At 59.8% G+C, this 13,200-nt stretch overlaps 3 gene segments (V, D, J or C); all 3 read right to left on the bottom strand.

The window, feature by feature from the left end:
- Positions 1 to 3,581: 3,581 nt before the first annotated feature.
- On the bottom strand, positions 3,582 to 5,529 carry LOC117307647 (Ig lambda chain C region-like). The segment is given in 2 exon segments: positions 3,582 to 4,038; positions 5,451 to 5,529. Coding segments are annotated over 2 exon segments (384 nt in total).
- Positions 5,530 to 6,883: 1,354 nt separating this feature from the next.
- On the bottom strand, positions 6,884 to 8,821 carry LOC117307729 (Ig lambda chain C region-like). The segment is given in 2 exon segments: positions 6,884 to 7,340; positions 8,761 to 8,821. Coding segments are annotated over 2 exon segments (384 nt in total).
- A 1,372-nt stretch (positions 8,822 to 10,193) lies between these two features.
- On the bottom strand, positions 10,194 to 12,131 carry LOC117307736 (Ig lambda chain C region-like). The segment is given in 2 exon segments: positions 10,194 to 10,650; positions 12,071 to 12,131. Coding segments are annotated over 2 exon segments (384 nt in total).
- Positions 12,132 to 13,200: the final 1,069 nt, after the last annotated feature.

Genomic DNA, 13,200 nt, shown 5'->3' with positions numbered 1-13,200 from the left:
GCACTGGGCTCCCTTCCCTGGACCCCAGATCCACAGCTCCTTGGACAGCAGCCCCTGACTGAAGGTGTCGTGACAGTTCCTGCATCTTTAGAGACCAGGGAGTGGGGAGTGGGGGCTGGGCCTGGGAAGCCACCTACTGGGGACTGACCCTCCTGGTGTTGGGGCAACCAAGGGTGAGCCCTGCGGTGACCCTCCCTGGGAGCCTGGGCTGAGTTGGCGTCTTCAGAAAGAGGCGACCCTCTCTCGGCCCGTCCCCCAGTGCCCTGACCCTGATTTCTGACCCAGAACATGAGGAAGCCAGCCACTCTGACCTAAGGCCCCTGTCCCCCATGGTCCCTCATGGGCCTCAGCAACTCTGTCCCCTTAAGCCGTGGGTCCCAGGGAGGGAGACGTGATTCAGGTGGGCTCGGAGCTCCCCAGGGAGGAGGCTGGATGAGTCAGGAGGGCCTGGCCAGGGTGGGCAGGGCACTGGGGGCGGCTGGGAACCTGGGGGCAGGAGCTGAGCTCTGGGGTCGGGTGGACGGATGGGGTTCAGTCCTGCCGTGAACGTGGGCAGGTCACTCAGGGTCTCTGGGCCTTGTGTCTCCATCCGTAGGGCGTGTGTCATTATAGGATCTTCCTCCGAGGGAGGTTTGATGCCTGGCTGGTAAGGCCTGGAGAGCATTTAACCGGGGCGGGAGGGAAGCAGTGCCCCAGAGCAGAAGCTAAGATCAAAGTCCCTCCCCATGAGCCCAGGAGGAGAAGGGGCCACAGGAGGCCAGGGAGGAAGGAGGCGGAGACTGGGCTGGGAGGCCCCCAGGAGTGGCCCAGCCCAGGGACCAGGCAGGACACAGAGGGAGAGGAACGTGGGCGAAGGTTCCCGAGTCAGCTATGCTAACAGCCATACTGGAAAGAAAGGACAAGCTGGGGGCAGGGAGGTGTGGAGGGTCCCCACCAGGGCAGGGAGGGAGGGCTCATCTGGAGGTCACCAGCCATGGGCAGCTCCGGCCAGGAAGGTGGCAGGGGGTGGGCAGGGCCTTGTGCTGGAGGAGTAGTGGGAAGAAGGAGAGGGCGGATGGGTGATATGTCCTGGCTGGTTGCCTGGGAGATGCCCCCACCCAGGAGACTGTGAGCCTCTCCCTTTAGTTACTTTCTCACTGGCGCCTAGGATTCCCCACCCCGCCCCAGAATTCTGGAGAGAGTGCAAATTAAACACGAGACAAAAAAAGAAATGAGCAGAGAGCATGATTTCTGAATAACGATGAGGACATTTTATTGCAAGTTGTTTGGTGCAGGAAGAGGGCTGCGGTGGGCCCAGGTTGGGCACGGGGAGACCCTACCGGATCCTGTTGGGAGAATCTCTATGCCCTAATTTCTTTTTTTGGCCATGGTGTGTGGCATTCAAGATCTTAGTTCCCCGACCAGGAATGGAACCTGTGCTCCCTGCAGTGGAAGCGCGGAGTCTTAACCACTGGACCCACTTGGAAGTCCTGGATGCCCTAATCATGGGAGCTCTGGGCACCCTCTTTGGCCCCTGACCCTTCAGGTTCACACGTTCTCATAACTTGACCTCCTGCCCTGTGCTCCCTGCTGCTGCCGACATCAGCTGTGACCTCTCATCCTTCCTGGGGCATCTGTCTGCCTGAAGATCCCCTCCCCCCAGACCCTCTCCCCATGTCCTCATACAGCATGTCCATCCATCCATTTGTATTGGTGTCAGGTCTCTGCCCTTTTGGGGAGGGGGTTTCTTGCCTCATAGTCTCAGATTGTGAAGAATCCAGGGAAGCAGTTCAGATATTATCCTGGGGGCAGGGGAGTGGGGGAGAGGGCCTGAGGGCCGGCGGTGGGCGAGGTCCACACAAGAACAGCAAGTGTAGGGAAGTTGCAGAGTTGGGCTCTCCTGGGTCCTGCTGCCCTGCTCTGGAATATTCTCTGGGCTTTTCTGGGTGAGAGTGAAACTATCCCTCAAGGAAACATGAGGAATCAAGAGGAGAAGGTCCCCGGGAGAGACCTCAGGGTCACAGTACCGGGAGCAAGAGGCTCACTGAGACCACCCCATCCTGTCCCCAACTGGGGTCTAAGAACAGTGAACAGACTAAAGGGTGAGGGTTACAGGCCCCAGAGCAATTCAGACCCCAGCCCCAGACAGGACAGAGAAAACAGAAAAACCTACCCAATTGTCACTCCTGACCCCAAGAAGATGGAAAGGGGGAGACTCACTCAGGATGGTCAGCTGGGTCCACACGCACACAGTGACACAGCCTCGAACATAAACCCACCTGTCAGCCACCCAGCCCTTAACCCAGGCCCACCTGCAGCGGTACCGAGGCTCCAGGACCACCCTCTTTGTCATGGGAGCTAGTCTGGCCTTGGGGAGGGAAGGGGAAACCTCTCCAATCCTGCAACTTCACCCCTGGGAAGTGGGGCTCCATCCATCCCCAGTTGTGGGAGGGGCAGGAGGGATGTCTGGGTGTCACATCACATCCCAGGGAACTCCCTTTCTGGAGAGCAGCTTGAGGGGGGCGTCATGGTGGGAGGGTGAGGAGCCTGTTTAGCACCCTGAGGGGATGGAGCTGTGCTCTCTGCAGAGCGAGGCCACGGGCATTCTGGAGGCTCCAGTGCCCTAGAGGCAGGTCCAACGGGGCCATGTTTCTAGTAACTTGTGTGTGTGTGTGTGCAATGAAAGGTGCAGCTATGAGATCCTATGTTAGCACCTAGGACAGTCATCTGGGAGGGTCTCTGATCCCATTCTGAGCTCCTAAAGAAGTGTACTAGTTCACAGACGAACCCACGGCACCTTCCTAGAACATGATGCCGGACCTCGAGCTCATGGGGCCCATTGACCACCATGGACACCTGGACATGAGGCAGTTGTGGTGGAGTCAGTGCTGGGCTGACTTCTAAGGGTCAGAGAGAGAAAGGCTGACCTCGGCCCTGGGGCCTTGAATGGAGGCAGGACCCACCTGACACAAGTGGGAGGAGGGATACCCGGGGGAGTGTGGGATGAGTGACCAGGATCAGGGAATGGAGGTTCCTGTGAGTGTGACAGTGAGGGCCTGGGGGAGGGGCAGAAGGCAGTGTCCCTGGGGAGGTGGGAGCAGGAGCGGGCTGGGAGGGGGTGCAGTGGGGGTGACTCTAGGATGAGGTCATGCAGAATAGCCAGGGTGAGTTTTAAACCAAAGGAAACATGGAATCAGTGGGTCTTCATCAATGGACAGAAGGACACTTGAGGGGGAAAGTAAACCAGAATGTGGTGCTGAGGATTCCAGGGAAGGGAGCTGAGGTATTGTCCTGGGGGCCCCGGCAACCAAACACTGTGACCGGGACAATCAGGTGTGGAGGTGGTCCACACGGAGGAAGAAACATGGAAGAGGGTGGGGAGGGTGGACAGACTTCCATTCCTGCAGCGACCCAATTCCCTGTTCTCGAATGTTCTCTGGGGGGCGGGGGGGTCCTGCGTGACAGTGAAACCATTCCTCACAAGAGTCCTAAGACTCCATCCTCTATCTTGATTTCTTAAAGGATAAGAGGATTTTGTTCCCCTTTGAGGATGGTTGAGTTCAGGACACCAAATGCAGAAAGAAAAACGAGCAGAGCACGAGTTCTGAATGACAATGAGGACATTTTATTGAGAGTTGATTGGGTGCAGGAGGAAGGGCTGGGGGGACCAGGGTGGGTGGGTAGACCCTCCAGGGGTCCTGTGGCTCCAGTCCCCTGAGGATGTGAGGACCAGGACCTAAGAGCACTCGGAGGGCGACACTGTCTTCTCCACGGTTTTCCCATCGTGCGTGACCTGGCAGCTGACCCCCTTCTCATAAGATTTCCACTCGCTGGCCGTCAGGGCCAGGTAGCTGCTGGCCGCGTACTTGCTGTTGCTCTGTTTCGAGGGCTGGCTGGTCTCCACGCCCTTGGTGATGGTGGTGCAGCCTGACTTCCAGGCCACCGTCACGCTGCCCGGGTAGAAGTCATTGATGAGACACACCAGGGTGGCCTTGTTGGCACTGAGCTCCTCAGTGGAGGGCGCGAACAGCGTGACTGAGGGCGAGGACTTGGGCTGACCTGCAAAGTGAGGGAGAGACGGGAGGTCACTGGGGCAGCGTCCATCGCGGGAGCCCCTGACCTCAGGAGAAGCGAGCACAGGTGCCCAAAGTCCAGCGCATGGATCCCAGGCGGACCCTTGCTCCCCTGAGGTCAGGCAGCCATGGCTGGGGTCACTCACCTTCTGTCGGGGGATCCTCAGTGCCCGACTCCTGGGAGTTCGGGGCTCCCTGGCAAGTCTCCATCTCTTCCTCAGGCTCCCACGTCCCATAAACCACATCCCACCCTCTGCTCCCTGGTGCTGCCTGCCGTCCACCCTGAGGTCCCCTCTTTCCTCTGTCTGTCCTGGGCATCTGTCTGTCTGAGATCTTCCCCTGGTTCTCGTCTGGTGTCCTCATACAGGTCGTCTGTCTGTCCCCCGTTCAGGCTCTCTTCGCTTTTGCGGGGGGCTTTGTTGCCCACAGTCCCCCTAACACCAGCCTCGCAGCCCCCAACCCTCTAGGGCTGCCACAGAGACCACAGAGACCCCTCCAGGGCTGCCAGGGTGGAGGGAGCGTCAGCCCCAGGGCTGGGGTCCAGGGAGTCCCGCAAATGAGAGTTTCCATGTGGGTGAACGTTGTGTTCTGAGCCTGGGGTTGTGTCTGCTCTGAGGGGTCCCCTGACCTGTGAAGTCCCGCTGGGGATTTGTCTGTCCTGGGACATCTGTCTGCCTGACCAGGTCAGTTCCTGTCATCTGTCCCTATGAGGAGTCCCCACGCTGGGCGTCTGAGCTAGGGGCTCACGTCCAGTGTGTAACTGGGTGCGGTGACCCTTAAGGCCCGAGTGTCCTGAGATCTGTGCGGCCTGGGGTGACCTGCTTGCTGGGAGGAGGATGGGGACCTAGCACCCTGAGGCCACCTTCTCAACGGGACACTCGTCTACCCTTCCCCCGTGTACTGTTCCCTCCTCCACTCTCCAAGGCCCCTGGCTCTGGGGTCCCTCACTAGCCCCCATTTGGGTCCCTGAGCAGAAAGATCCCAGGATGACACCCATGCTCTGTCCAGCTCTTTCCAGTGTCCTTCCCACATCCCTGGACCCAGTACCTCAGCCTGAGACCCCCATTCCTTGGGCCTCAGCCCCTCCCTTCTCCTCAGACCCTGGGGTTGGGCACCCTGAGGAGGGAGCTGACATCCCAGCATCCAGAGAAGAAGGGCCTGGAGGGAAGGCTCGGGATGGGAAGAGCGAGGGGTGGCAGGAAGGTCACTGAGCCTGTCCCTACCATGCCCACCAGGTTCTGTGAAGAATGACAGGCTTGGGGGCAATGGACAGCCTAGAGGGTGAAGGTGACAGGCTCCGGAGAGTGAGACTCCAGCCCCAGACAGGAGGGAAAAGACAAGAAAATCTGCCCAAATTTCACCGTGGACCCCGAAGAGGAGGGGAAGGGGGAGACTCACCCAGGACGGTCAGCTTGGTCCCTCCGCCGAACGGAAAACACAGTGACACAGCCTCGAACATAAACCCTCCTGACACCCCCTCCACCCCCTGCCCAGGCCCACCTGCAGCTGCACAGAGGCCCCAGGGCCACCCTCCTTGTCATGGGGGCTGGTCTGTCCTCGGGGAGGCTGAGGGGGGACCTCACCCCACCAGCAACTTTAGCCCTGGGAAGCGGGGCTCCATCCTTCCCCAGGCATGGGAGGTGCAGGAGAGACATCTGGGTGTCACATCACATCCCAGGGGCCTTCCTTTCCTGGAGGAGGTGGGGTCCCCTGGTCAGTAGCGTGGGGGGACGTCATGGTGGGAGGGTGAGGAGCCTGTTTAGCACCCTGAGGGGATGGAGCTGTGCTCTCTGCAGAGCGAGGCCACAGGGATTCTGGAGGCTCCAGTGCCCTAGAGGCAGGTCCAACACGGCCAAGTTTGCAGTAACTCGGTGTGTGCCGGTGTGCGCGCATGTGCGTGTGTGTCTGTGTGTGTGTCTGCCTTTCTAACCACTCGGGTCCCTGTCCTGTGTAGCTCCTACAGCAATAATCTCACTGATCTGAGATCTCATTCCAGATCTAAGATGGTGAATCAGTACACAGTCAAGTCCACGGCACCGTCCTAGACCGAAACTTGACGTTAGACTCATGGCCCCATCGACCACTCACATGGTTTTCACTGGCATTTGTGGTGGGTAGGTGGTGGGCTGGCCACCGAGAGATTGGTGAGAGCAGAGCTGGCCTCGTCCCAGGAGCCTTGAAGGCAGTCGGGACCCTCCTGACACAAGTGGGAGGAGGACTGTCTAGAGGGAGTGTGCGATGAGTGACCAGGGTCAGGGACTGTGGGTCCTGTGCAGAGTGTGACCGGAAGGCCTGGGGGAGGGGCACAGGGCTGTTTCCCTAGGGAGGTGCGAGCAGGAGGTGCCATGAGGGGGGTGGGAACTCTAGGACGAGGTCATGCGGAATTACCGGGGTGGGTTTTGAGCAAAAGGACACGTGGAATCGGTGGGTCATCATCTACGGAGCCGACGGACTCCTGAGGGCTACACAATCCAGAATGTGGTGCTGAGGATTCCAGGGAAGGGAGCTGAGGTATTGTCCTGGGGGCCCTGGCAACCAAACACTGTGTGACCGGGACAATCAGGTGTGGAGGTGGTCCACACGGAGGAGGAAACATGGAGGAGGGTAGGGAGGGTGGACAGACTTCCATTCCTGCAGCGACCCAATTCCCTGTTTTCGAATGTTCTCTGGGGGCGGGGGGGTCCTGGGTGACAGTGAAACCATTCCTCACAAGAGTCCCAAGACTCCATCCTCTATCTTGATTTCTTAAAGGATAAGAGGATTTTGTTCCCCTTTGAGGATGGTTGAGTTCAGGACACCAAATGCAGAAAGAAAAACGAGCAGAGCACGAGTTCTGAATGACAATGAGGACATTTTATTGAGAGTTGATTGGGTGCAGGAGGAAGGGCTGGGGGGACCAGGGTGGGTGGGTAGACCCTCCAGGGGTCCTGTGGCTCCAGTCCCCTGAGGATGTGAGGACCAGGACCTAAGAGCACTCGGAGGGCGACACTGTCTTCTCCACGGTTTTCCCATCGTGCGTGACATGGCAGCTGACCCCGTTCTCATAGGATTTCCACTCGCTGGCCGTCAGGGCCAGGTAGCTGCTGGCCGCGTACTTGCTGTTGCTCTGTTTCGAGGGCTGGCTGGTCTCCACGCCCTTGGTGATGGTGGTGCTGCCTGACTTCCAGGTCACCGTCACGCTGCCCGGGTAGAAGTCATTGATGAGACACACCAGGGTGGCCTTGTTGGCGTCGAGCTCCTCATTGGAGGGTGCGAACAGAGTGACTGAGGGCGAGGACTTGGGCTGACCTGCAAAGTGAGGGAGAGACGGGAGGTCACTGGGGCAGCGTCCATCGCGGGAGCCCCTGACCTCAGGAGAAGCGGGCACAGGTGCCCAAAGTCCAGTGCATGGATCCCAGGCGGGCCCTTGCTCCCCTGAGGTCAGGCAGCCATGGCTGGGGTCGCTCACCTTCTGTCGGGGGATCCTCAGTGCCCGACTCCTGGGAGTTCGGGGCTCCCTGGCAAGTCTCCATCTCTTCCTCAGGCTCCCACATCCCATAAACCACATCCCACCCTCTGCTCCCTGGTGCTGCCTGCCGTCCACCCTGAGGTCCCCTCTTTCCACTGGGTGTCTGTCTGTCCTGGGCATTTGTCTGTCTGAGATCTGCCCCTGGTTCTCGTCTGGTGTCCTCATACAGGTCGTCTGTCTGTCCCCCGTTCAGGCTCTCTTCGCTTTTGCGGGGGGCTTTGTTGCCCACAGTCCCCCTAACACCAGCCTCGCAGCCCCCAACCCTCTAGGGCTGCCACAGAGACCACAGAGACCCCTCCAGGGCTGCCAGGGTGGAGGGAGCGTCAGCCCCAGGGCTGGGGTCCAGGGAGTCCCGCAAATGAGAGTTTCCATGTGGGTGAATGTTGTGTTCTGAGCCTGGGGTTGTGTCTGCTCTGAGGGGTCCCCTGACCTGTGAAGTCCCGCTGGGGATTTGTCTGTCCTGGGACATCTGTCTGCCTGACCAGGTCAGTTCCTGTCATCTGTCCCTATGAGGAGTCCCCACGCTGGGCGTCTGAGCTAGGGGCTCACGTCCAGTGTGTAACTGGGTGCGGTGACCCTTAAGGCCCGAGTGTCCTGAGATCTGTGCGGCCTGGGGTGACCTGCTTGCTGGGAGGAGGATGGGGACCTAGCACCCTGAGGCCACCTTCTCAACGGGACACTCGTCTACCCTTCCCCCGTGTACTGTTCCCTCCTCCACTCTCCAAGGCCCCTGGCTCTGGGGTCCCTCACTAGCCCCCATTTGGGTCCCTGAGCAGAAAGATCCCAGGATGACACCCATGCTCTGTCCAGCTCTTTCCAGTGTCCTTCCCACATCCCTGGACCCAGTACCTCAGCCTGAGACCCCCATTCCTTGGGCCTCAGCCCCTCCCTTCTCCTCAGACCCTGGGGTTGGGCACCCTGAGGAGGGAGCTGACATCCCAGCATCCAGAGAAGAAGGGCCTGGAGGGAAGGCTCGGGATGGGAAGAGCGAGGGGTGGCAGGAAGGTCACTGAGCCTGTCCCTACCATGCCCACCAGGTTCTGTGAAGAATGACAGGCTTGGGGGCAATGGACAGCCTAGAGGGTGAAGGTGACAGGCTCCGGAGAGTGAGACTCCAGCCCCAGACAGGAGGGAAAAGACAAGAAAATCTGCCCAAATTTCACCGTGGACCCCGAAGAGGAGGGGAAGGGGGAGACTCACCCAGGACGGTCAGCTTGGTCCCTCCGCCGAACGGAAAACACAGTGACACAGCCTCGAACATAAACCCTCCTGACACCCCCTCCACCCCCTGCCCAGGCCCACCTGCAGCTGCACAGAGGCCCCAGGGCCACCCTCCTTGTCATGGGGGCTGGTCTGTCCTCGGGGAGGCTGAGGGGGGACCTCACCCCACCAGCAACTTCAGCCCTGGGAAGCGGGGCTCCATCCTTCCCCAGGCATGGGAGGTGCAGGAGAGACATCTGGGTGTCACATCACATCCCAGGGGCCTTCCTTTCCTGGAGGAGGTGGGGTCCCCTGGTCAGTAGCGTGGGGGGACGTCATGGTGGGAGGGTGAGGAGCCTGTTTAGCACCCTGAGGGGATGGAGCTGTGCTCTCTGCAGAGCGAGGCCACAGGGATTCTGGAGGCTCCAGTGCCCTAGAGGCAGGTCCAACACGGCCAAGTTTGCAGTAACTCGGTGTGTGCCGGTGTGCGCGCATGTGCGTGTGTGTCTGTGTGTGTGTCTGCCTTTCTAACCACTCGGGTCCCTGTCCTGTGTAGCTCCTACAGCAATAATCTCACTGATCTGAGATCTCATTCCAGATCTAAGATGGTGAATCAGTACACAGTCAAGTCCACGGCACCGTCCTAGACCGAAACTTGACGTTAGACTCATGGCCCCATCGACCACTCACATGGTTTTCACTGGCATTTGTGGTGGGTAGGTGGTGGGCTGGCCACCGAGAGATTGGTGAGAGCAGAGCTGGCCTCGTCCCAGGAGCCTTGAAGGCAGTCGGGACCCTCCTGACACAAGTGGGAGGAGGACTGTCTAGAGGGAGTGTGCGATGAGTGACCAGGGTCAGGGACTGTGGGTCCTGTGCAGAGTGTGACCGGAAGGCCTGGGGGAGGGGCACAGGGCTGTTTCCCTAGGGAGGTGCGAGCAGGAGGTGCCATGAGGGGGGTGGGAACTCTAGGACGAGGTCATGCGGAATTACCGGGGTGGGTTTTGAGCAAAAGGACACGTGGAATCGGTGGGTCATCATCTACGGAACCGACGGACTCCTGAGGGCTACACAATCCAGAATGTGGTGCTGAGGATTCCAGGGAAGGGAGCTGAGGTATTGTCCTGGGGGCCCTGGCAACCAAACACTGTGTGACCGGGACAATCAGGTGTGGAGGTGGTCCACACGGAGGAGGAAACATGGAGGAGGGTAGGGAGGGTGGACAGACTTCCATTCCTGCAGCGACCCAATTCCCTGTTTTCGAATGTTCTCTGGGGGCGGGGGGGTCCTGGGTGACAGTGAAACCATTCCTCACAAGAGTCCCAAGACTCCATCCTCTATCTTGATTTCTTAAAGGATAAGAGGATTTTGTTCCCCTTTGAGGATGGTTGAGTTCAGGACACCAAATGCAGAAAGAAAAACGAGCAGAGCACGAGTTCTGAATGACAATGAGGACATTTTATTGAGAGTTGATTGGGTGCAGGAGGAAGGGCTGGGGGGACCAGGGTGGGTGGGTAGACCCTCCAGGGGTCCTGTGGCTCCAGTCCCCTGAGGATGTGAGGACCAGGACCTAAGAGCACTCGGAGGGCGACACTGTCTTCTCCACGGTTTTCCCATCGTGCGTGACATGGCAGCTGACCCCGTTCTCATAGGATTTCCACTCGCTGGCCGTCAGGGCCAGGTAGCTGCTGGCCGCGTACTTGCTGTTGCTCTGTTTCGAGGGCTGGCTGGTCTCCACGCCCTTGGTGATGGTGGTGCTGCCTGACTTCCAGGTCACCGTCACGCTGCCCGGGTAGAAGTCATTGATGAGACACACCAGGGTGGCCTTGTTGGCGTCGAGCTCCTCATTGGAGGGTGCGAACAGAGTGACTGAGGGCGAGGACTTGGGCTGACCTGCAAAGTGAGGGAGAGACGGGAGGTCACTGGGGCAGCGTCCATCGCGGGAGCCCCTGACCTCAGGAGAAGCGGGCACAGGTGCCCAAAGTCCAGTGCATGGATCCCAGGCGGGCCCTTGCTCCCCTGAGGTCAGGCAGCCATGGCTGGGGTCGCTCACCTTCTGTCGGGGGATCCTCAGTGCCCGACTCCTGGGAGTTCGGGGCTCCCTGGCAAGTCTCCATCTCTTCCTCAGGCTCCCACATCCCATAAACCACATCCCACCCTCTGCTCCCTGGTGCTGCCTGCCGTCCACCCTGAGGTCCCCTCTTTCCACTGGGTGTCTGTCTGTCCTGGGCATTTGTCTGTCTGAGATCTGCCCCTGGTTCTCGTCTGGTGTCCTCATACAGGTCGTCTGTCTGTCCCCCGTTCAGGCTCTCTTCGCTTTTGCGGGGGGCTTTGTTGCCCACAGTCCCCCTAACACCAGCCTCGCAGCCCCCAACCCTCTAGGGCTGCCACAGAGACCACAGAGACCCCTCCAGGGCTGCCAGGGTGGAGGGAGCGTCAGCCCCAGGGCTGGGGTCCAGGGAGTCCCGCAAATGAGAGTTTCCATGTGGGTGAATGTTGTGTTCTGAGCCTGGGGTTGTGTCTGCTCTGAGGGGTCCCCTGACCTGTGAAGTCCCGCTGGGGATTTGTCTGTCCTGGGACATCTGTCTGCCTGACCAGGTCAGTTCCTGTCATCTGTCCCTATGAGGAGTCCCCACGCTGGGCGTCTGAGCTAGGGGCTCACGTCCAGTGTGTAACTGGGTGCGGTGACCCTTAAGGCCCGAGTGTCCTGAGATCTGTGCGGCCTGGGGTGACCTGCTTGCTGGGAGGAGGATGGGGACCTAGCACCCTGAGGCCACCTTCTCAACGGGACACTCGTCTACCCTTCCCCCGTGTACTGTTCCCTCCTCCACTCTCCAAGGCCCCTGGCTCTGGGGTCCCTCACTAGCCCCCATTTGGGTCCCTGAGCAGAAAGATCCCAGGATGACACCCATGCTCTGTCCAGCTCTTTCCAGTGTCCTTCCCACATCCCTGGACCCAGTACCTCAGCCTGAGACCCCCATTCCTTGGGCCTCAGCCCCTCCCTTCTCCTCAGACCCTGGGGTTGGGCACCCTGAGGAGGGAGCTGACATCCCAGCATCCAGAGAAGAAGGGCCTGGAGGGAAGGCTCGGGATGGGAAGAGCGAGGGGTGGCAGGAAGGTCACTGAGCCTGTCCCTACCATGCCCACCAGGTTCTGTGAAGAATGACAGGCTTGGGGGCAATGGACAGCCTAGAGGGTGAAGGTGACAGGCTCCGGAGAGTGAGACTCCAGCCCCAGACAGGAGGGAAAAGACAAGAAAATCTGCCCAAATTTCACCGTGGACCCCGAAGAGGAGGGGAAGGGGGAGACTCACCCAGGACGGTCAGCTTGGTCCCTCCGCCGAGCACATAACACAGTGACACAGCCTCGAACATAAACCCTCCTGACACCCCCTCCACCCCCTGCCCAGGCCCACCTGCAGCTGCACAGAGGCCCCAGGGCCACCCTCCTTGTCATGGGGGCTGGTCTGTCCTCGGGGAGGCTGAGGGGGGACCTCACCCCACCAGCAACTTCAGCCCTGGGAAGCGGGGCTCCATCCTTCCCCAGGCATGGGAGGTGCAGGAGAGACATCTGGGTGTCACATCACATCCCAGGGGCCTTCCTTTCCTGGAGGAGGTGGGGTCCCCTGGTCAGTAGCGTGGGGGGACGTCATGGTGGGAGGGTGAGGAGCCTGTTTAGCACCCTGAGGGGATGGAGCTGTGCTCTCTGCAGAGCGAGGCCACAGGGATTCTGGAGGCTCCAGTGCCCTAGAGGCAGGTCCAACACGGCCAAGTTTGCAGTAACTCGGTGTGTGCCGGTGTGCGCGCATGTGCGTGTGTGTCTGTGTGTGTGTCTGCCTTTCTAACCACTCGGGTCCCTGTCCTGTGTAGCTCCTACAGCAATAATCTCACTGATCTGAGATCTCATTCCAGATCTAAGATGGTGAATCAGTACACAGTCAAGTCCACGGCACCGTCCTAGACCGAAACTTGACGTTAGACTCATGGCCCCATCGACCACTCACATGGTTTTCACTGGCATTTGTGGTGGGTAGGTGGTGGGCTGGCCACCGAGAGATTGGTGAGAGCAGAGCTGGCCTCGTCCCAGGAGCCTTGAAGGCAGTCGGGACCCTCCTGACACAAGTGGGAGGAGGACTGTCTAGAGGGAGTGTGCGATGAGTGACCAGGGTCAGGGACTGTGGGTCCTGTGCAGAGTGTGACCGGAAGGCCTGGGGGAGGGGCACAGGGCTGTTTCCCTAGGGAGGTGCGAGCAGGAGGTGCCATGAGGGGGGTGGGAACTCTAGGACGAGGTCATGCGGAATTACCGGGGTGGGTTTTGAGCAAAAGGACACGTGGAATCGGTGGGTCATCATCTACAGAACCGACGGACTCCTGAGGGCTACACAATCCAGAATGTGGTGCTGAGGATTCCAGGGAAGGGAGCTGAGGTATTGTCCTGGGGGCC

This window comes from Tursiops truncatus, chromosome 13 (genome assembly GCF_011762595.2).
Source record: "Tursiops truncatus isolate mTurTru1 chromosome 13, mTurTru1.mat.Y, whole genome shotgun sequence".
Lineage (NCBI taxonomy): Eukaryota > Metazoa > Chordata > Mammalia > Artiodactyla > Delphinidae > Tursiops > Tursiops truncatus.
This window is presented reverse-complemented; position numbering and strand designations above follow the sequence as displayed.